Source organism: Schistocerca americana, chromosome 4 (assembly GCF_021461395.2).
Source record: "Schistocerca americana isolate TAMUIC-IGC-003095 chromosome 4, iqSchAmer2.1, whole genome shotgun sequence".
In the NCBI taxonomy this organism is placed as follows: Eukaryota; Metazoa; Arthropoda; class Insecta; order Orthoptera; family Acrididae; genus Schistocerca; species Schistocerca americana.
The window spans coordinates 812,268,679-812,291,078 of record NC_060122.1 but is presented as its reverse complement, the minus strand read 5'-3'; the positions used below and the strand labels follow the sequence as shown (position 1 = coordinate 812,291,078).

The following is a 22,400-nucleotide window of genomic DNA, read 5'->3' as shown; positions in this document are numbered from 1 at the left end:
TTTCGTCTCCCTTGACAACCTGAATAATTTCTTTTATCTCATGATACATTTCATCAATTTCTTCTTCATCTGCAGAGTTAGTTGGCATATAAATTTGTACTACTGTAGTAGGTGTGGGCTTCGCTCCAACCTTAACGTTAACTTATGCTTGTGCTAGAGTTCATTGCACTCTCGTGTGGCCAAGTATAGGTGGTGTTTGTCCATTAAAATTACTTATATCCATTTTCTTGAACGGGAATGTTACTTACTCTTAATTAGGCTGGCGACCGTTTTCTTTATCATTTGTACCGTGTGGATAGGTAAATTTTATTTGTTACCGTTGGTAAAAATTTACGTAATTCTGACTTTCCCTTCCGATAAGCCACTTCCGTTAGGTACATCACGGTCAAAACAACAAAATTCCTTTCAGAGGATAACATTGCATGGCTTCTAACTCCTAGGAAGTTTTGGTCTTACGTTAAATCAGTAAGTGGCTCGAAACAGCATATCCAGACACTCTGGGATGATGATGGCATTGAAACAGAGGATGACACGCGTAAAGCTGAAATACTAAACACCTTTTTCCATAGCTGTTTCACAGAGGAAGACCGCACTGCAGTTCCTTCTCTAAATCCTCGCACAAACGAAAAAATGGCTGACGTCGAAATAAGTGTCCAAGGAATAGAAAAGCAACTGGAATCACTCAACAGAGGAAAGTCCACTGGACCTGACGGGATACCAGTTCGATTCTACACAGAATACGCGAGAGGACTTGCCCCCCTTCTAACAGCCGTGTACCGCAAACCTCTAGAGGAACGGAAGGTTCCAAATGATTGGAAAAGAGCACAGGTAGTCCCAGTCTTCAAGAAAGGTCGTCGAGCAGATGCGCAAAACTATAGACCTATATCTCTGACGTCGATCTGTTGTAGAATTTTAGAACATGTTTTTTGCTCGAGTGCCATGTCGTTTTTGGAAACCCAGAATCTACTCTGTAGGAATCAACATGGATTCCGGAAACAGCGATCGTGTGAGACCCAACTCAATTTATTTGTTCATGAGACCCAGAAAATATTAGATAAAGGCTCCCAGGTAGATGCTATTTTCCTTGACTTCCGGAAGGCGTTCGATGCAGTTCCGCACTGTCGCCTGATAAACAAAGTTGGAGCCTACGGAATATCAGACCAGCTGTGTGGCTGGATTGAAGAGTTTTTAGCAGACAGAACACAGCATGTTGTTATCAATGGAGAGACGTCTACAGACGTTAAAGCAACCTCTGGCGTGCCACAGGGGAGTGTTATGGGACCATTGCTTTTCACAATATATATAAATGACTGAGTAGTTAGTGTCGCAAGTTCCATGCGGCTTTCCGCGGATGATGCTGTAGTATACAGAGAAGTTGCAGCATTAGAAAATTGTAGCGATATGCAGGAAGATCTGCAGCGGATAGGCACTTGGTGCAGGGCGTGGCAACTGACCATTAACATAGACAAATGTAATGTATTGCGATACATAGAAAGAAGGATCCTTTATTGTATGATTACATAATAACGGAACAAACACTGGTAGCAGTTACTTCTGTAAAATATCTCGGAGTATGCGTGCGGAACGATTTGAAGTGGAATGATCATATAAAATTAATTGTTGGTAAGGCGGGTACCAGGTTGGGATTCATTGGGAGAGTCTTTAGAAAATGTAGTCCGTCATCAAAGGAGGTGGCTTACAAAACACTCGTTCGACCTATACTTGAGTATTGCTCATCAGTGTGGGATCCGTACCAGATCTGGTTGACGGAGGAGATAAGTTCCAAAGAAAGGCGGCGCGTTTCGTCACAGGGTTATTTGGTAACCATGATAGCGTTACGTAGATGTTTAGCAAATTCAAGTGGCAGACTCTGCAAGAGAGGCGCTCTGCATCGCGGTGAAGCGTGCTCGCCAGGTTTCGAAAGGGTGCGTTTCTGGAAGAGGTATCGAATATATTGCTTCTCCTACTTATACCTCCCGAGGAGATCACGAATGTGAAATTAGAGAGGTTCGAGTGCGCACGGAGGCTTTCAGACAGTCGTTCTTCCCGCGAGCCATGCGCGACTGGAACAGAAAAGGGAGGTAATGACAGTGGCACGTAAAGTGCCCTCGGCCACACACCGTTGGGTGGCTTGCGGAGTATAAATGTAGATGTAGATGTACTGCTGCTCGCACACGTCACACTGCAAGCAGAGATGAAACTGCACTGGCCGCTGTCTGCTACTCACTGACTCAAGGAAGTAAACAGAGAGCACTGGTTTTCCGAAACAAACAACTGAATAACGACTCCGCGAATTTATACTTTGCAGCCATCAATAAGCAATATTAACTCCTCTCAAATACGAGAACACGCAAGGATTTTATCTAATTAAATATGCAAGCGCACGAACACTCGGAAAGAAATTAAGAATCAAACTAAAAAACGAATATGGAAGCTAAATATGTGCCTCGCTACTGCACTGCAGCAGTAAAGGAAAAAAAAAAAGAAAAATTCAAAGTAGGAATGAAAAGACATGGAGAAGAAATAAAAACTTTGAGGTTCGCCGATTACATTGTAATTATGTCAGAGACAGCAAAGGACCTGGAAGAGCAGTTGAACGGAATGGACAGTGTCGTGAAAGCAGGATATAAGATGAACATCAACAAAAGCAAAGCGGGGATAATTGAATGTAGTCGAATTAAATCACGTGATGCTGAGGTAATTAGATTGGGAAATGAGAAACCTAAAGTAGTTAATGAATTCTGCTATTTGGGGAGCAAAATAACTGATGATGGTCGAAGTAGAGAGGATATAAAATGTAGACTGGCAGTGGCAAGAAAAGCATTTCTGAATAAGAGAAATTTGTTAACATTGAGTATAGATTTAAGTGTCAGGAAATAGTTTCTGAAATTATTTGTGTGGAGTGTAGCCATGTATGGAAGTGAAATATGGAAGGCAATTAGCTTAGCCATGAAGAGAATAAAAGCTTTCGAAATGTTGTGCTACAGATGAATGCTGAAGATTAGATGGGTAGACCACATCACTAATGAGGAGGTATCAAGTAGAATTGGCGAGAAGAGAAATTTGTGGCACACCTTGACTAGAAGAAGGGATCGGTTGGCAGGACATGTTTTGAGGCATCAAGGGATCACCAATATAGTGTTGGAGGGCAGCGTGGAGGATAAAAATCGTAGAGGGAGACCAAGAGATGAATACACTAAGCAGATTCAGAATGATTGAGGTTGCAGTAGGTACTGTGTGATGAAGAAGCTTGCACAGGATTGAGTAGCATGGAGAGCTGCATCAAACCAGTCCCAGGACTAGAGACTACAACAACAACAACAACAACGAGAACAACAGTGTTGAGCTTTGCAGGCCCACTTAATGTGGCCTCTGTGTGTGTCATTAAGTTCTAGTGAGTGTCGGTTCTCGTGAGCCAGTTCATATCCCACTCTTAGCGTTTGTTTATCAGGTACTGTTTCGCTTAAATTAAGTACTTGCGAGTGAAATTAGTTCCTGTCTAGCCTTGATTTTATGGTGTTAATTTGCGGGTCAATCTTGAATGTTAAAGTTACGAAAAGTTTTGGTCCCCTGTTGTCGAGTGTGGTCTGTGTTTCAGTGAGCTTAGCCAGCGGGCAACCGAAGCGCAGAGCTTCCCTTTAGAATACAAGTTTTCCTAACGGGCGGTGTACTTCGCCTGAGCTCGTGAGTTCCTCTTCGATAGCGCTTTTTGGGTTCACATGTGGGGTGGCAAACGAAGCCGCGGCTTGGTACGAAGTTAAGTATTACTTCCCTCAGTCGGTTCCACTGTTCGTGTTTGAACCGCGGGCTTACAAGTTTGGCCCTCTCTTCTGTTGTTACAAATTTATGATTGTAATTTTCCATGCCCTAAAAGCCCACCTTACAAGCCAATGTTCATTTGGCTAATTTCGTGGTTCGCTATGGATATTTCTCTAGTCTACTAATTTGCAAGATTGCCCAAGTTACGTTTTAATAAATATGTTCTAAGGATTCGTGATAATATTGAGTCTGTGTGTCCACCGTTATTTTACATGTAAGGTTAACGTATTGGAGCTGGAAAGGTCTTAAAGTACGTGTCTCAACTAGAGTTGTTTTGTTAAAGTTATGGTCAAATTCAGCTTTAGTGACTTCTGCCAAATTTTATGAGATAGTTGTTAATGGTTAATTAGTTTATCAATGATATTAAGTAAATTATATATTTTGCCTGAGTGACGTTTCTCAATGTTTATGTGAGATCGTGATCTCTTATTAATTTGCTTATGATTTTATGTAATGAGAGTTTCGTAAATCATCTTGCCTGAGTGGCGTCTGTCAATTTTTATGTGAGGTTGTTAAACGCTTTGGAATTGGAATGTTCACTTTATTGGGTCAGCCCTTCCACTTCCTTTAAATTTAGAGGTTAAATAAAGAAGGTGTTAAGTAAAAACGCTCCATTGATCGAACGCACGTAACATCACCCGCCCGCCAACGTCTTACTGCACCAAGAGCGATCACAATGACAGTTAACTAAGCACTCTTAGTAATTAGAGTACTTAACTGGGTGTCTTGATGCTGGGACGATTTTGCGATGATGTCAGACCATCACTTTGCAGAACCTTAAGGAAGCGGGCACATCCACAGCTCACGAGGTTGCCGGAGAATGCACAGCGCCGGCCAACTCCCGCCGGCTCCAGTACAGCCACGTGATAACCGCCGCCCGGCCTCAGGCACGCCGTCTTCTCTTCTACCCTTCAGCGAATCGCCGACTCGCTCACCGCCGCCTTCCGTTCTCAAAGCGTTGTGTGTCCTCCCTCTACTCGCGGTCGACAATCGCTTATATCCCGAGCCGGCCCAAGCCCCAAGGCAAACCTCTGTACTAGGAAATTGATCGTACTCATGTCAGAGATACTACTGGCGCCTGTCCCGCCACGGCTCAACATTTAATCTCCATTGCGAGTCAGTTGGCAATCTTAGTCTTTTGGGCAGTTTCTTTTATTGCGTAGATACTCACTTTTAATCAAATGAGTATAAAGAGACTTTTGTACTACGAGGTAGAGGTCAGACACCCGGGAAAATCGCGTCGTTTTTCATTTATTATTGTCAAGGCTTCTGTAGGTTTGATGGAGAGGTGCCACTGCTTCGTCAAGCGGTGAAGCTCTTCCGATGGTGTTGAAGGTATGTTCGGATGAGTAGGAATCTGAATGGACGGATAGACGGCGTGAAATGTAATGCCGTCAGCATATTGGGGTAGGTACGTGAGGAGGTGGGTGACGAGGTTGCAATGTCAGCTACGTGTAGGAGATACAGAATTAGTGATAGGATTAGACCTTGGACACGCCAGTAGTTTGGTGGAAGATATAGGAGAAACTGTTGCAGGTGAAAGGTTAATTAAAAAGGATGCTAATGGCTCGATGTAGGTGACTGGAAGCATGTGACATGCACGGATTTATTTTTTTAGATGTAGGGAAGAGAGGAGAGAGTGCCAACGCTAATTATGGTGTTGTCACAGGAAGAGTTGGATCATCTGCAGACGCTACGGTATTCATATCAGACATAGTGACTGATATGAATGTGTGTTGAATATGAATGTGAGTTGGATCATTGGCAGAGGATACGGTATTGATATCATGAATAGCGACAGATATGAATGTGTGTTGTTCTGTGTGTTTGTACAGACAGTCTGAATCGTTCGCCACGCAGCAAATGACGTCTGGCTGACTCACCTTGGAGCCGTATGGTTCCATCGGCGCTGCCCAGCGGGTTCTTCGCCATGCAGGTGTAGCTGCCGAAGTCGCGCGCCTCCAGGGAGCGGATGGTGAGGTTCATCACCAGGGAATACCCCATCGGCGTCTCGCTCATCGCGTACTTGCTGCCCTCCATCAGCTTCCCGTCTGCGGGAAAACACAAACGCCAAGGGGCAGTTTAGTTTCTGTGTCTTAGAGAACACATTTACTGCTATTATGTAACATCTTCCAGCCTACAGTTAGAGGTACATACAATTCATCGGTAACAATCACATTCCCTCCCTGCGCGTAATTGGTAGCTCATGTGTGTAAATCAGGAAACATTCCTCACACACAAATAAAGAAAAGATGTTAAGTGGACATGTGTCCGGAAACGCTTAATTTCCATGTTAGAACTCATTTTAGTTTCGTCAGTATATACTGTACTTCCTCGATTCACCGCCAGCTGGCCGAATTGAAGGAAGGTAATGATGACTTCGGTGCTTGTGTTGACATGCGGCTCATCGCTCTACAGTACTAGCAACAAGAACATCAGTACGTAGCATCAACAGGTTAGTGTTCATCACGAACGTGGTTTTGTAGTCAGTCCAATGTTTACAAATGCGTAGTTGGCAGATGCTCATTTGATGTATGGATTAGCACGGGGCAATAGCCGTGGCGCGGTACGTTTGTACCAAGGCAGATTTCCAGAACGAAGGTGTCCCTACAGGAAGACGTTCGAAGCAATTGATCGGCATCCTAGGGAGCACGGAACATTCCAGCGTATGACTCGTGACTGGGGAAGACCTAGAACGACGAGGACACCTGCAATGGACGAGGCAATTCTTCGTGCAGTTGACGATAATCCTAATGTCACCGTCAGAGAAGTTGCTGCTGTACAAGGTAACGTTGACCACGTGACTGTATGGAGAGTGCTACGGGAGAACCAGTTGTTTCCGTGCCATGTACAGCGTGTGCAGGCACTATGAGCAGCTGATTGGCCTCCAAGGGTGCACTTCTGCGAATGGTTCATCCAACAATGTGTCAGTCCTCATTTCAGTGCAGGTGTTCTCTTTACGGATGAGGCTTCATTCCAACGTGATCAAATTGTAAATTTTCACAATCAACATGTGGGCTGACGAGAATACGCACGAAGTTGTGCAATCACGTCATCAACACAGATTTTCTGTGAACGTTTGGGCAGTCATTGTTGGTGATGTCTTGATTGGGCCCCATGTTCTTCCACCTACGCTCAATGGAGCACGTTATCATGATTTCATACGCGATACTCTAGCTGTGCAGCTAGAACATGTGCCTTTACAAGTACGACTCAACATGTGGTTCATGCACGCTGGAGCTCCTGCACATTTCAGTCGAAGTGTTCGTTCGCTTCTCAACAACAGATTCGGTGACCGATGGATTGGTAGAGGCGGGCCAATTCCATGGCCTCCACGCTCTCCTGACCTCAACCCTCTCGACTTTCATTTATGGGGGCATTTGAAAGCTCTTGTCTACGCAACCCCGGTACAAAATGTAGAGACTCTTCGTGCTCGTATTGTGGACGGCTGTGATACAATACGCCATTCTCCAGGGCTGCATCAGCGCAACAGGGATTCCATGCGACAGAGGGTGGATGCATGTATCCTCGCTAATGGAGGACATTTTGAACATTTCCTGTAACAAAGTGTTTGAAGTCACGCTGGTACGTTCTGTTGCTGTGTGTTTCCATTCCATGATTAATGTGATTTGAAGAGAAGTAATAAAATGAGCTCTAACATGGAAAGTAAGCGTTTCCGGACACATGTCCACATAACATATTTTCTTTGTTTGTGTGTGAGGAATGTTTCCTGAAAGCTTGGCCGTACCTTTTTGTAACACCCTGTATGCTGTCAGGTTTAACGCAGTTAATTATCAATTGGTCCGTGAAATGATCAATTCACAATCACATCCTTCGTGGTACATTATAGGCAACAGAATGTGTCTGCAGGAGACAACGGACAAGCCATAACATGGTTATACATTTGATACTATTTCTGTGTAGTATAATTTTCAGACTCTGCAGAAGTGATAAAAGCATCGGGTTTAATGGATGATCCTACTGGAGTAGGAATAAATAAAATTGCTCGGCGCCGTGGCCTGTGCTTATGAGGGATTTTCCTAAAATGAGAAGAGGCAACTGTACGTAGGGTCTGCACTTCATTTAGAGCCTGAGTGTTAATGTACCTGTATTGATAGATCAGACCTGAGAAGGCACCAAATATAATTGCAGGCAACTCACGTTAACCGCTGTTAAGGAACAGATATAAAAAGAAATGTCAGGGCTTCACAGAGATTAGTCTACTGAAACTAGCATTAGAACTCATTCCAAGATGACAGACAAAAGTCGAAACGTAACTGCTAATTTCATTCATCAGGTATAGTGAATGGCTTTAGAAATGGACGGTCCACAGAAGATAATGTTTTTATATCGGGTAAAAGCATCTGTTCGCGGTGGGAAAGTAAAGTAAAGAGCCAAATTGCCTAAACTATTTTGAAAAATCATTTGGTCGGGCAGACGGGTGGAAGCTGCGATCTACAATGAAAGAAAGGCGCTTATAAAAGCACTTTTCCGAAAGTTTTTATACAAAGACCGCCGTTAAGATAAAACTGAAAGCCCAGTTGCCCAGGGATTAAGTACCATTCAATGTCTGGGGTATTTTATAGTCTTTGAGAAACATTATTTAATCTCTTTATCGATAATATATTCGAGAAATGGAATTCTAAGGTAAGACCAGGCATTAAATCAAAGCAAAGCAGATGTGCCCACGCTTTCCATTTTGCTTGTGATCACATTTATAATGTACGAAAACTTAGATGGCCCATAAACAGCACTCCACCCTCTGAACTAATGTGTAACAATACATATGAAAGTATCAAAGCAAGAGAACAAAGTAAAGGGTTTAAAAGCAGTGCTTAGAGTTAAAACAGGTTTTTGCCTTCATGACTAACGGTCGAACAACTGTCACACCTCAGCTGGCTAGGATGTGACATAAGGTACGACAAACAGCATGATATAAAAATTTATGCACACAGATTTCATAATATATGTTGCACAACTCGACAAACACGAAGGAACACTTGACTAAATATCTATAAGATATGAAAGTGCTCACACTCTCGTATGGATGTGACTCCCTGTATCTCTTGCAAAGGGAAAAATCAAACTAGGTTATTGTGGAAAGGGAAAGTTTCTCAGAAAGAAGGATGATTAACTTAGATATAAGACCAATATATACGCACTAACTGACGAAATGGATCAATATAGAGCGAAGTATAAGAAACATTTGGAGTGAATGTAAGACGACAGAACTTCTGAAAATATAATACAGTACCATCCTACAGAAAAAAAAATAAATGCAGTGATATGGGAGACGGACTGAAGTGGAAATCAGAAGAGTTAGCAGAGGAATCCTTCAGGTGGAGAAGAAGATGTTTCGCGAACGAGCTATCAATGACAAATATGTAACAACAGCAACAAAACAACAACAACGACAACCTGGAGTACTGCATTTTTGTCGTAGAAAAAGCCTCATTAGAGCAACAGACGTATGTAATTACAGAACTGGGCTGCCACAGACGAAGTCCCGAAAAGAACGAGGTCATCACAGACGGATTCTGGCCTATTTTTTTCTGACAAACATTTCCCGCAGAAAACCGATAGTATACGTGAGCAAAAAAATCAAACATCAGCCCAGCTGTGAAATCGTTTATTATATGATAGTTTATTAACTTTACTATCCATTCCACACGCGTGTGGAGTTCGGAAAATGTATGCTGGCTATAAAAACGAAATGATGGTATAACATTATTGGCGGAGACACCACATCTGGGATGTTCGAGCGCCTGTTGCAGTCTTCTTGTTTCACGCCACTTCGGCGCCTTACTCGTCGATGGTGATGAATTGATGATGAGCACAACAAAGCACTAAGTCGACGGCAGATAAAATCCTACGGGGCCAATACGATGTAGAAGCAGCAACATTCCACTCCCCATTCGTCACGACACTATGAGCTGCGGACACCCAAACAGTTATCCGTTTACTTTAATTTAAGGATGCACATGTAGCAGACTGAAGAGTAGTACTATGATTCGCCATGTATTTCTCGTAATTTTGTAAGTTTATTTTGCGAACTTAATGTTCTTCTCGAATCTCAACCAGGTCACATTTTCTCATATTTCTCTCTGTTACTGTCTTCTGAAAAAGTAATAGTACAATTTGTGGAATTATTTGTCTGAAAGTAAGAAATCACATAAATTACAGAAATATCTGACGTTAGTTTCAATGCAGCACGAAAACTCATATAGAGCAAATGAGGTGACGATTGAGAATTTTAAGTTCAGTTTTTCGCTTGGAGGACGATATTTCTCCCTTGGATAACGTAGGCTACCACACAAACATCCTCTGTTAATGAAACTGCCTGACAGATTAAAATTGTGTGCTGGACCAAGACGCGAACTCAGGATCTTTGCCTTTCGAGGGCAAGTGCTCGACCAACCGAGCTACCCAAGCACGACTCACGACCCTTCCTCACAGCTTTACTTCCGCCAGCATCTCGTCTCCTACCTTCCAAACTCCGCAGAAACTCTCCTGCGAACCTAGCAGAACTAGCACTCCTGAGAGAAAGGATATTGCTGAGACATGGATTAGCCACAGCGTGGGGCATGTTTCCAAAATGAAATTTTCACTCTGTTGGTCTTTCGAATTTCAAGCTAAACATTTAACTTTGAACTCTCGATTGGCCTCTGATTTGCTGTACACGACTTCGAGCAGCATTCAAAGCCACGTCAAATGTCTCTCTAATTTCATTTCTTTCTTTCTTTCAGACAAGTCATGTCACAAAATATTTGAACAGTCTTCTTTTGCAGTCCTTTTATTTCCAGATTTTGTTCAGAAAGAATGAAATTTGATATGTTTATTAGCCTGATTATTTTCTAATATTTAAATAATTTTCGACGAAACTATATCCATTGCAGGTGAGTTTGATAACCCATTTGTCGATTTTACACAAAAATCGGTTGTGTGATTTCTGAGGAACTTTGTATTCGTTCCGCTTAAATTTTTGTTGACAGTTAAATATCACACATAAGTAACTTTCTATGGGCAAATTCGAGTGGTCTTGAAGATGTGACACTCATTTACATAGCCATCAACAGCTGTTCGTCAAATATTTCAGTTTGACCTTAAATGCCTAATTAATATTTTCTTTAGCACCCCAGTTGCTTACAAGCAATTAAACCTTTTCCGCAGAACTGTATCTCACTGTAGTCGGTTTGATACTCCTTTTGCCTATTTCGCACTCATCGTTTTGCAATGAAACCTTGACAGAAATGCAATGTGTAACTTCTAGGCAGTCTCAGTTTCGCTCCCCTCAAATATTTGACCAACGAAAAAACCTGAGCAAACTCATATTTCCGTTATTCTTGCAAGTTCCCCACTGATTTAGATCGCACACTCTTGAGCAGTATTCCACTATGAAATGTATGAGTGCTTATAAAATGGTACCCCCATCACAACTCCCTCAAATTTAGTGGTCAGTTGGACCATTAGATAGCCCGTCAAAAACTGAACAGGGAGCAAACATGGTAACTGGAAGAAGGTGTACTGAACTGTTGAAAAACGAAGCAAAGTAGAAACAACGAACGGCCCAGATTTAATGGGTGCAGTATCGAATAGCGCTCATGATCATCGTGTCCTGGCTGTGTGGGCACGGTGGTCGACGGCAAAGGAGGAGATCCGGGTTGAAATCGGCAACAGTCCCACTCTTTTTTCACAAAATTACGAACTTTACGTCCGGTCACTGTTCGCTGTATTCTAATTTGTGTATGTCTCTCGACGTAATGTCAGTTTGCAACAGGGGCGTGTTACGAAGGGACCTCCAAACGTACGTATCCCATATTTGTTCTTGGTAAGAATATACACTACTGGCCATTAAAATTGCTACACCAAGAAGTAATGCGGATGATAAAGGGGTATTCATTGGACAAATACACTCCTGGAAATGGAAAAAAGAACGCATGGACACCGGTGTGTCAGACCCACCACACTTGCTCCGGACACTGCGAGAGGGCTGTACAAGCAATGATCACACGCACGGCACAGCGGACACACCAGGAACCGCGGTGTTGGCCGTCGAATGGCGCTAGCTGCGCAGCATTTGTGCACCGCCGCCGTCAGTGTCAGCCAGTTTGCCGTGGCATACGGAGCTCCATCGCAGTCTTTAACACTGGTAGCATGCCGCGACACCGTGGACGTGAACCGTATGTGCAGTTGACGGACTTTGAGCGAGGGCGTATAGTGGGCATGCGGGAGGCCGGGTGGACGTACCGCCGAATTGCTCAACACGTGGGGCGTGAGGTCTCCACAGTACATCGATGTTGTCGCCAGTGGTCGGCGGAAGGTGCACGTGCCCGTCGACCTGGAACCGGACCGCAGCGACGCACGGATGCACGCCAAGACCGTAGGATCCTACGCAGTGCCGTAGGGGACCGCACCACCACTTCCCAGCAAATTAGGGACACTGTTGCTCCTGGGGTATCGGCGAGGACCATTCGCAACCGTCTCCATGAAGCTGGGCTACGGTCCCGCACACCGTTAGGCCGTCTTCCGCTCACGCCCCAACATCGTGCAGCCCGCCTCCAGTGGTGTCGCGACAGGCGTGAATGGAGGGACGAATGGGGACGTGTCGTCTTCAGCGATGAGAGTCGCTTCTGCCTTGGTGCCAATGATGGCCGTATGCGTCTTTGGCGCCGTGCAGGTGAGCGCCACAATCAGGACTGCATACGACCGAGGCACACAGGGCCAACACCCGGCATCATTGTGTGGGGAGCGATCTCCTACACTGGCCGTACACCACTGGTGATCGTCGAGGGGACACTGAATAGTGCACGGTACATCCAAACCGTCATCGAACCCATCGTTCTACCATTCCTAGACCGGCAAGGGAACTTGCTGTTCCAACAGGACAATGCACGTCCGCATGTATCCCGTGCCACCCAACGTGCTCTAGAAGGTGTAAGTCAACTACCCTCGCCAGCAAGATCTCCGGATCTATCCCCCATTGAGCATGTTTGGGACTGGATGAAGCGTCGTCTCACGCGGTCTGCACGTCCAGCACGAACGCTGGTCCAACTGAGGCGCCAGGTGGAAATGGCATGGCAAGCCGTTCCACAGGACTACATCCAGCATCTCTACGATCGTCTCCACGGGAGAATAGCAGCCTGCATTGCTGCGAAAGGTGGATATACACTGAACTAGTGCCGACATTGTGCATGCTCTGTTGCCTGTTTCTATGTGCCTGTGGTTCTGTCAGTGTGATCATTTGATGTATCTGACCCCAGGAATGTGTCAATAAAGTTTCCCCTTCCTGGGACAATGAATACATGGTGTTCTTATTTCAATTTCCAGGAGTGTATATTACACTAGAACTCACATGTGATTACATTTTCACGCAGTTTGGATGCATAGATCCTGAGAAATCAGTACCCTGAACAACCACCTCTGGCAGTAATAACGGCCTTTATACGCCTGGGCATTGAGTCAAACAGAGCTTGGATGGAGTGTATATGTACATCAGCCCATGCAGCTTCTACGCGTTACCACAGTTCATCAAGAGTAATGACTGGCGTATTGTGACGAGCCAGTTGCTCGGCCATCATTGACCAGACGTTTTCAGTTGGTGAGAAATCTGGAGAATGTGCTTGCCAGAGCAGCAGTCGAACATTTTCTGTATCCAGAAAGGCCCATACAGGCTCTGCAACACGCGGTCGTGCATTATCCTTCTGAAATGTAGGGTTTCGCAGGGATCGAATGAAGGGTAGAGCCACGGGTCGTAACACATATGAAATGTAATGTCCAATGTTCAAAGTGACGTCTATGCGAACAAGAGGTGACGGAGACGTGTAACCAATGGCACCCCATACCATCACGCGGGGTGATACGCCAGTATAGCGATGACGAATACACGCTTCCAATGTGCGTTCACCGCTATGTCGCCAAACACGAATGCGACCATCATGGTGCTGTAAACAGAACGTGGATTCATCCGAAAGAATGACGTTTTGCCATTCGTGCACGCAGGTTCGTCGTTGAGTACACCATCGCAGGCGCTCCTGTCTGTGATGCAGCGTCAAGGGTAACCGCAGCCATGGTCTCCAAGCTGATAGTCCATGCTGCTGCAAACGTCGTCGAACTGTTCGTGCAGATGGTTGACTCAGGGGTCGAGACGTGGCTGCACGTTCCGTTACAGCCATGCGGATAAGATGACTTTCATCTCGACTGCTAGTAATACGAGGCCGTTGGGATCCAGCACGGCGTTCCGTATTACCCTCCTGAACCCACAGATTCCATATTCTGCTAACAGTCATTGCATCTCGACCAACGCAAGCAGCAATGTCGCGATACGACAAACCGCAATCGCGATAGGCTACAATCTGGCCTTTATCAAAGTCGGAAACGTGATGGTACGCATTTCTCCTCCTTACACGAGGCATCACAACAACGTTTCACCAGGCAACGCCGGTCAACTGCTGTTTGTGTATGTGAAATCGGTTGTAAACTTTCCTCATGTCAGCGCGTTGTAGGTGTCGCCACCGGCACCAACCTTGTGTGAATGCTCTGAAAAGCTAATCATTTGCATATCACAGAATCTTTTTCCTGTTGGTTAAATCTCGCGTCTGTAGCACGTCATCATCGTAGTGTAGCAATTTTAATGGCCAGTAGTGTATTATGTCGCAAGTGAATGTGATGAATGGTGCGAGCAGGCGAGATGCCGCTTAGACGTCTCACAGAAATGAACGCAACACGAGAGCGGGTGTGAACTATGTTACAAAGAAGGAATTCAAAACTTTAAGAACGGAATGCAGTAAGCGTAGCGTGTGGTACCTCTGTAGGACAAGTGGGAGATTCGTACGTCTGGAGGTCCCTTCGCTACACGTCGCTGTTAGAAACTGACACTACGCCACGACACACACAGATTTGAATACAGCGAATAGACAAGTCAGTGACCGGACGGAAATTTCGTAATTTTGCGAAAAAAGAGTGGGTGTGTTGGTTGGTTGGTTGGTTTGGGGAAGGAGACCAGACAGCGTGGTCATCGGTCTCATCGGATGAGGGAAGGAAGTCGGCCGTGCCCTTTCAGAGGAACCATCCCGGCATTTGCCTGGAGTGATTTAGGGAAATCACGGAAAACCTAAATCAGGATGGCCGGACGCGGGATTGAACCGTGGTCCTCCCGATTGCGAGTCCAGTGTCTAACCACTGCGCCACCTCGCTCGGTGCGAAAAAAGAGTGGGACTGTTACAAGAATCCGAATCATTTCCCTCACAGTCACCACATGACGATCATTAATGTTTCTCGATATCGCACACACATATTTTGACCGTTCACTGTTTCTATTGTGCTTCTTTTTTCCATAGCTCAGAACACCTCCTTCCTGTTTTCATCCTTGATCTGTGTTCAGTTTTTGATGGCTATCCAGTGGGCCAACTTACCACTAAATCTGAGAGGAGTGCGATAGGGAGGTTCCCTTATGAGCGTCAAAAATACTCGTGGAAAAGCACGTGAAAGAGGCATATAGTCTTTGATGTGGAAAGGACTTTGACCGTTACTAAACTACGACCGTGGCGTGTTGTCGTGCTCACCTGTGTCCTTGTGCCAGGTGCAGAGCGCCCCCGGCGACGCCTCCACGTAGCAGTTGATGGTGACGTCACTGCCGACGGGCGCCGCCACCAGCTGATTGGACACCTTCACCAGCGGCGCAACTGTCAACGGAAGCGGAGCGTCAGGGCGTGCGCACTGCTGCTGCTGCTGCTAGCTGCGCGTTAGCCAATGTCAACTCCAGCAAACTATTAGGTGTCCAATTTGCCACACACCAGCAACATTGTGGAAAGGAAGAACAGGTTATATCACTACCGAAATTCATTTTCTGGCGCAAAGGTGCGCGCTACATACGACAATGTATTGAACCAGCGGGAAAGTGCTCTTGTCAGAGTACAGAGAAAGCGAATACGCTGCTCCTTAAAAGAATCTGACGGAAACGTGGGGAACCAGTTGCCTCAGTCCTTATTCTGCCTCCCTCACCAAACATTTCGGCATGTGAATATAGTCGCGCTCTTTTAATACAGAACATTCTAAATTCTATCATCCAGTCTCTCTTTCTATTTAAGCCTTCATATTCAGCCACTGTCTCCGCCATATCACGGCAGCTAAAAAATGCTGAGAGTCCACGTTACTTTTTCACCTACATTCACGTGTTTAAAACTTCTGTCCAAACTGCACCCTGCCCCATACCTACGTGTTAAAACTCGCTAGTCTGGGAAGGAACATACTCCTACCCACCCCCTCCTAAAATCTTATGTACGTTTTCTCATCCGATTTTTCAGTAACACTATCTCTTCGGATCACACTGCTTCTATCTCCACGCATCTGTCTTTCTCTTTTGCTACTGCCGCCTGTCAATGGCCATCGACACCTCCTCTCTCTTTGGCTCCCACTTCTGTTGTCTTCATCCATCTCTCTTTCTTTTTCACTACCTCTTTCTCCCTGCCACCGTCACTGGCTCCTCTCTCGTCCTCTCCCACTGGCACTACTGGCACAGCATAATTTCTCTTCTGCTGCCACTGTCTCTCTGCTTCTCTCTATCGGCAAAAAGAGCGAGAATATTGTCTCCAAAATTTTGTGGTGAGGAACCAATTCTCTTTCTTGGTGGTCCGATCAAAGCACTTTCCCACTCGTTGCCTTCCCTTCCTTGCCATAGCGTGGTGTGCTTTTTATATAGAACTAATTCTATAGGTCAATGAAGCTTCGCTTGGAATGCGGTTGCAGCGGAAGGTGTAGACGAAAGGATGACGGGAGAATATGGGCACCGGCCGCGGTGGCCGAGCGGTTCTAGGCGCTTCAGTCTGGAACCGCGTGACTCCTACGGTCGCAGGTTCGAATTCTGCCTCGGGCATGGGTGTGTGTCTGATGTACTTGGGTTAGTTAGGTTTAAGTAATTCTAAGTTCTAGGGGACTGATAATCTCAGATGTTAAGTCCCATAGTGCTCAGAGCCATTTGAACCATTTTTGAGAATACGGGTTTGGTAGTAGGAATGAGAGACGAGAAAGAGAGATGGATGAAGACAACAGAAGTGGGAGCCAAAGAGAGAGGAGATTAGTTTTTGGACAGGATCCGCATTGAGAAAAACACGCATTTTATGTTTCCTTTTATTCCCCAGATAGCTTTCGCGTAAGTTTCAGCATCATCAGTGGGTGTTTCGTTATCTTCTATAAAACAGTAAAATTGCTTTTTACTGATTCTACACACATAAATTTCAGCTTAAAGATATTAAATATTTAAAAAATAGACATAATTTTTGTCTATATAGCTTGTTACCACATGCTCTGGATTTCCTGGATTCAATTTAATTTAATGGAGCTGTTTTGTTTCACAGTTTGTCATCTGCCACCGTGTAGAACATAGTGTATAACAGTTGTTAACTTTGAAAATATAGGACTGGGCGTCGTATGGTTATGTCCACCATTAACTAGCACTATCTCGAAGATTGTGTGTGTGTGTGTGTATGTGTATGTGTGTGTGTGTGTGTGTGTGTGTGTGTGTGTGTGTGTGTGGATGCAATATGATTCGCCTACTTTTGCGGGTATGAGAAACGTACTGCTAATACAAACACACACACACACACACACACACACAAACACAATCGTCCACATAGCATTAGTTAATGGTAAGCATGCCCAGTCATAAGTTTTCGAAGTAAATTAAGTCCTATAAACCTACAGATGACGAAACTGCATTAAAACACATAAAATCCTGCAACATGTGGTAGCGAGGTATCTACGCAAAATCTTTGTTTCACAGATTTGTAAATACTGTCTTTAAAAACTAAAATTTATATGTGTACCAGTAGTAAAAAGCATTTCTCCTGTTTTATAGAACACAACAAAAAACCCACTGAAGATGCTAAAACTTCAGCGAAACACGTCTGGTGAATAAGAAAATAATAAAAAAATTAGTTTTGTTCAAGACGGGTCCTCTCCAGAAACAATACTATTCGTGAGCAAACACGGATAGCAGAGCTTCAACCTAAAGATGATTATTTATGCAATAAATTTCAGTTAGCAATAGCGAATAATTTGTCCAAGAATCGCAAGAGGAGGAGATCTGATTGGAGAATACCGGGATATACAGCAAGAATTCAGGTAGATTACAAACATTCAGGTAATCAGATATATGATTGTAAGGCATACACAGGAGGGGATACAGAGTCAGGTCACGATTTAGTAATGATGAAGAGTAGAAACTACACCCAAGCTCATAAATTAAAAATTATTGCAGAATGTGGTGCCACCTAACGTGGCACTACACAAAACTGGCGCTAATAGCATAGGCACAGAGGGAACACACACGACACAGATCTGTAAGTCCACGGTATTGGTGATATGTTGAGAAAACCTTCCCGCAACACATGTGGTACAAAACGCCATTACTTCCTGTGCATTTACCCAGAGATCAATATGGGGTATGATAATCATGCACACGTACAAAGGTCGCACAACGGGTTGGCATATTCTGGATCAGGTGGTCGAGCAGCTGCTGGGGTATAGCCTCTCATTCTTGCACTAGTGCCTGTCAGAGGTACTGAAGTGTCGTAGGGGGTTGAAGACGTGCAGCGATACGTCGACCGAGAGCATCCCAGACGTGTTCGATGGGGTTTAGGTCTGGAGAACAGGCAGGCCGCTCCTTTCGCCTGATATCTTTTGTTTCAAGGTACTCCTCCACGATGGCAACTCTGTGAGGCCGTGCATTATCACCCATCAGGAGGAAGGTGGGACCCACTGCACCCCTGAAAGGCGGACATACTGGTGCAAAATGACGTCCCGATACACCTGACCTGTTAAAGTTCCTCTGTCAAAGACATGTAGGGGTGTACGTGCACCAATCATAACCCCACCCTACACCATCAAACCACGACCTCCATACTGGTCCCTTTCCTGGACATTACGGGGTTGGTATATGGTTCCTGGTTCACGCCAGATGAAAACCTGGCGAGAATCACTGTCCAGATCTGTCCGTGAACATAACCTGGGACCACTGTTCCAAAGACCATTCTTGTCCGCGGATCGTGGTCTCGCGGTAGCGTTCTCGCTTCCCGCGCACGGGTTCCCGGGTTTGATTCCCGGCGGTGTCGGGGATTTTCTCTGCCTCGAGATGACTGGGTATTGTATGTCTTTCATCATCATTTCATCCTCATTCCCTCGCAAGTCGCCGTTGTGGCGTTGATGAACATGTGGAGCGGCGGCCGAACCGCCCCGCGAGGGGTCTCCCGGCCACCAATGCCGTACGCTCATTATTATTGCTGTGTTTTTGTCACCAGGCTTCACGGGCTCTCCTGTGACAAGGGGTCAGTGGAATGCACCTTGCAGGTCTCCGGGCGAATAAACGATGTTGTTCAGTCGTCTGTAGACTGTATGACTGGAGATTACTGTTCCAGTAGCTGCGGTAAGGTCCCGAGCAAGGCTACCTGCAGTACTCCGTGGCCGTCTGCGGGCACTGATGGTGAGATATCGGTCTTCTTGTGGTGTTGTACACAGTGGACGTCACGTACTGCAGCGCCTGGACACGTTTCCTGTCTGCTGGAGTCGTTGCCATAATCCTGATTTCACACTTTGCTGCTACGACCTGCTGTGTTTGACCAGCCTCCAGTCGCCCTAGTATTTTACGCCTCATAACGTCATCAGTATGTGTTAATTGAGTCATTTTCAACACACAGTCACCATTAGCACGTCTGGAAACGTCTGCGCACTTACTCGCTGCACCGTACTCTGACATGCACCAACACACCTCAGCGCCACCGTCGACGACCGCAGGTCAAATGCACCGCATGGTCATACCCCGAGGTGATTTAAACCCGCAAACCGCCCACCAGAGCGTTGTTTCACCATGTATCAGCATTATTCTTAATTTATGAGCATGAGTGTAATCAGGAAGAATCAGGAGAGTCGGTCCTTCCGAGGATCATTTCTTTTTCGATTTTTTCGCATTTGTCACGAAACCGTTTCGTCTTAGTTTCGCTGCACTGGATATTAATTTCACTCCCAATTGACTCCTTGTACTTTCATCTTTCGTCTAACAATTGAAGTATTTCTTATGTTATCCATGGTTTCTTCGCAGTTACTTTCCTAGTACCTATGTTTCCATCTCCTGTGATTTCCCCTTCTAGAGATTTCCGTTCCTCTTCAATTGAACTGCCTACCTAGCTGTTCATTATCGCAGTATCTACAGCCTCTGAGAACTTCAAAAACATCTCTGCATTCCTTAGGGCTACGGTATCCTATTTCTTTACACATACAGAAAAGTAAAAACAATCTTCGGTGAAATTAAAAGCAAGGGCAGAAACATTAAGAGTGAAATGGGAATGTCACTGTTAAATGGAGAGGACAAAGGGAATAGGCGGAAGAAATAAAATGAAGACCCCTATGATGGGGAGAACCTGTCGGATGACGTGACAGAAAAAGGAATAGTAGTCGGTAGGGAAGACATAGGGGATACAGTATTAGAATCATAATTTAATAGGGCTTTGGAAGACTTGAGATGAAATACGGCAGAAAGGATAGATAACATTCCATCGGAATTTCTAAAATCTTTGGGAGAAATAGCGCCAAAGGGCTATTCTTGTTTGTGTGCAGGATGTATAAGACTGTCGATATACCATCAGACTTTCGGGAAAATCATCATTCACATAGTTTCGAAGAATGAAAGAGCCGACAAGTGCAAGAAAGACAGCACACTCAGTTCAACAGTCCATGCGTCATAGTTGCTAACAAAATGCTCCAACAAGAGAAACAATGGAAAATAAAATTGAGGATCTGTTAAACGACTATCAGTTTTGCCTTAGGAAAGAGAAAGGCGCTAGAGAGGCACCTATGACGTTGCGTTTGTAATAGAATCAAGATTGAAGGAAAAAGAAGACACATTCACAGGAATTAGCAGCCTCGAAATAGCTTCCGACAGTATAAAATAGTCCAAGATGTTCGAAATTATGAGAAAAATAGGGGTAATCTATAAGTAAAATTTGGTAATATACAATATGTACAAGAAGCAAGAGGGAGCAGTGAGAGTGGAAATCCAAGTACGAGGTGCTCAGATTAAACAGGATGTAAGACACTGATGTCGTCTTTCGTCTTTACTGTTCAATCTATACATCGAAGAGCAATGACTAACATCAAAGTAAGGTTCAAGAGTGGAATTAAAATTCAGTCTGAAAGGATATCAAAGTTATTTGCTGGTGACATTGCTATCCTCAGTGAAAGTGAGGAAGAATTACAGAATCTGTTGACTGGAGCACAAATGAGAACCGAGAAGCTTAACATCAACATTGTTGATCAAGAAGTAGATGACATTAAAGAATTCTGCTATCTATGGAGCCAAATATCCAATGATGGAGGGAGCAAGCATAATATAAAAGTAGACTAGTAAGGACAAAAAGGGCATTCCTCGCCAAGAGAACTTCGCTAGTATAAAATACAACCCATAATTTGAGGAAGACATTTCTGAGATTCTGTGTTTGCAGCACAGCATTGATTGGCTGTAAAACATGGACTGTGAGAAATACGGAACGGAGGAAAACTAAAGCATCTGAGATGTGGTACTGCAGAAGACTGCTGAAAGGAATAAGGAGGCTCTCCACAGAATCGGCGAGGAAAGGAATATATGGAAAACATTGACACGAAGAAGGACAGGATGATAGGACATGTGTTGAGACAACAGGGAATAACTTACACGATACTAGAGGAAGCTATAGAGGGTAAAAACTGGAGAAGGCAGAGGTCGGAATACTCCAGAAAATAACGGTGGACATAATAATAATAATAACAATAATAATAAGAAATAAAAGACGAAGATTTGATAGTTTATTTACATACTTCGACACTTTTATATATATCTCCAAAAGAAATGCACACTATTTTTGTAGAAATACAGTTTTCATTCTGTATCTGTGAAAGTTTTACAGTGTGCAGATACATCCTTCCCGCTTGTTTTGAAACTTAGTTCAACCTGTTCCCGTGAGTGGCGCCGTCACAGCATGTTTTCAAGATGGCTGCTACACTTGACGTTCGTCAGAAGCAATGTGCTGTCATTGAATTCCTGTGCTGTGAAAACGAGACATTGGGAAGCATCCACAACAGGTTAAAAAAGGTGTATGGAGATGCTGCTGTCGATCGCAGTACAGTTAGTCGGAGGGCAAGCAGGTTACGTGATGAAAGTGGGCACGGCAATATTGAGGATTGTCCTCGCAGTGGCAGGCCTCGTACTGCACACACTCCAGACAATGAGCAGAGAGTTAACGAGTTGGTGACTGGTGACAGACGCATCACAGTGAACGAATTGTCACTCCACACTGGGATAGGGGAAGGAAGTGTTTGCAGAATACTAAAAGTGTTGGCGTTAAGAAAGGTTTGTGCCACGTGGGTTCCCAGGATGTTGACAGTGACTCACAAACAAACAAGAAAAACAGTATGCAGCGAACTTTTGCAACAGTACGAGAGTGGTGGAGATGAAGTTCTTGGCAGAATTGTGACAGGTGATGAAACAGGGCTCCATCATTTTTCACCAGAGATGGAGAGGCAATCAGTGGAGTGGCATCATGCAAATTCGCCCAAGG

General features: G+C 44.7%; 1 protein-coding gene across 1 annotated transcript in view; it reads right to left on the bottom strand.

Moving 5' to 3' along the window:
• Window positions 1–5,471: 5,471 nt before the first annotated feature.
• LOC124613819 (lachesin-like) overlaps window positions 5,472–22,400 on the bottom strand; it is a 232,469-nt gene continuing 215,540 nt past the window's right edge. The window contains exons 6-8 of the mRNA XM_047142542.1: window positions 15,381–15,500; window positions 5,703–5,870; window positions 5,472–5,503 (exon numbers count right to left, since the gene is read on the bottom strand). Of these exons, the coding sequence (XP_046998498.1) occupies window positions 5,472–5,503; window positions 5,703–5,870; window positions 15,381–15,500 (320 nt within the window). The remainder of the gene's footprint in view (window positions 5,504–5,702; window positions 5,871–15,380; window positions 15,501–22,400) is intronic.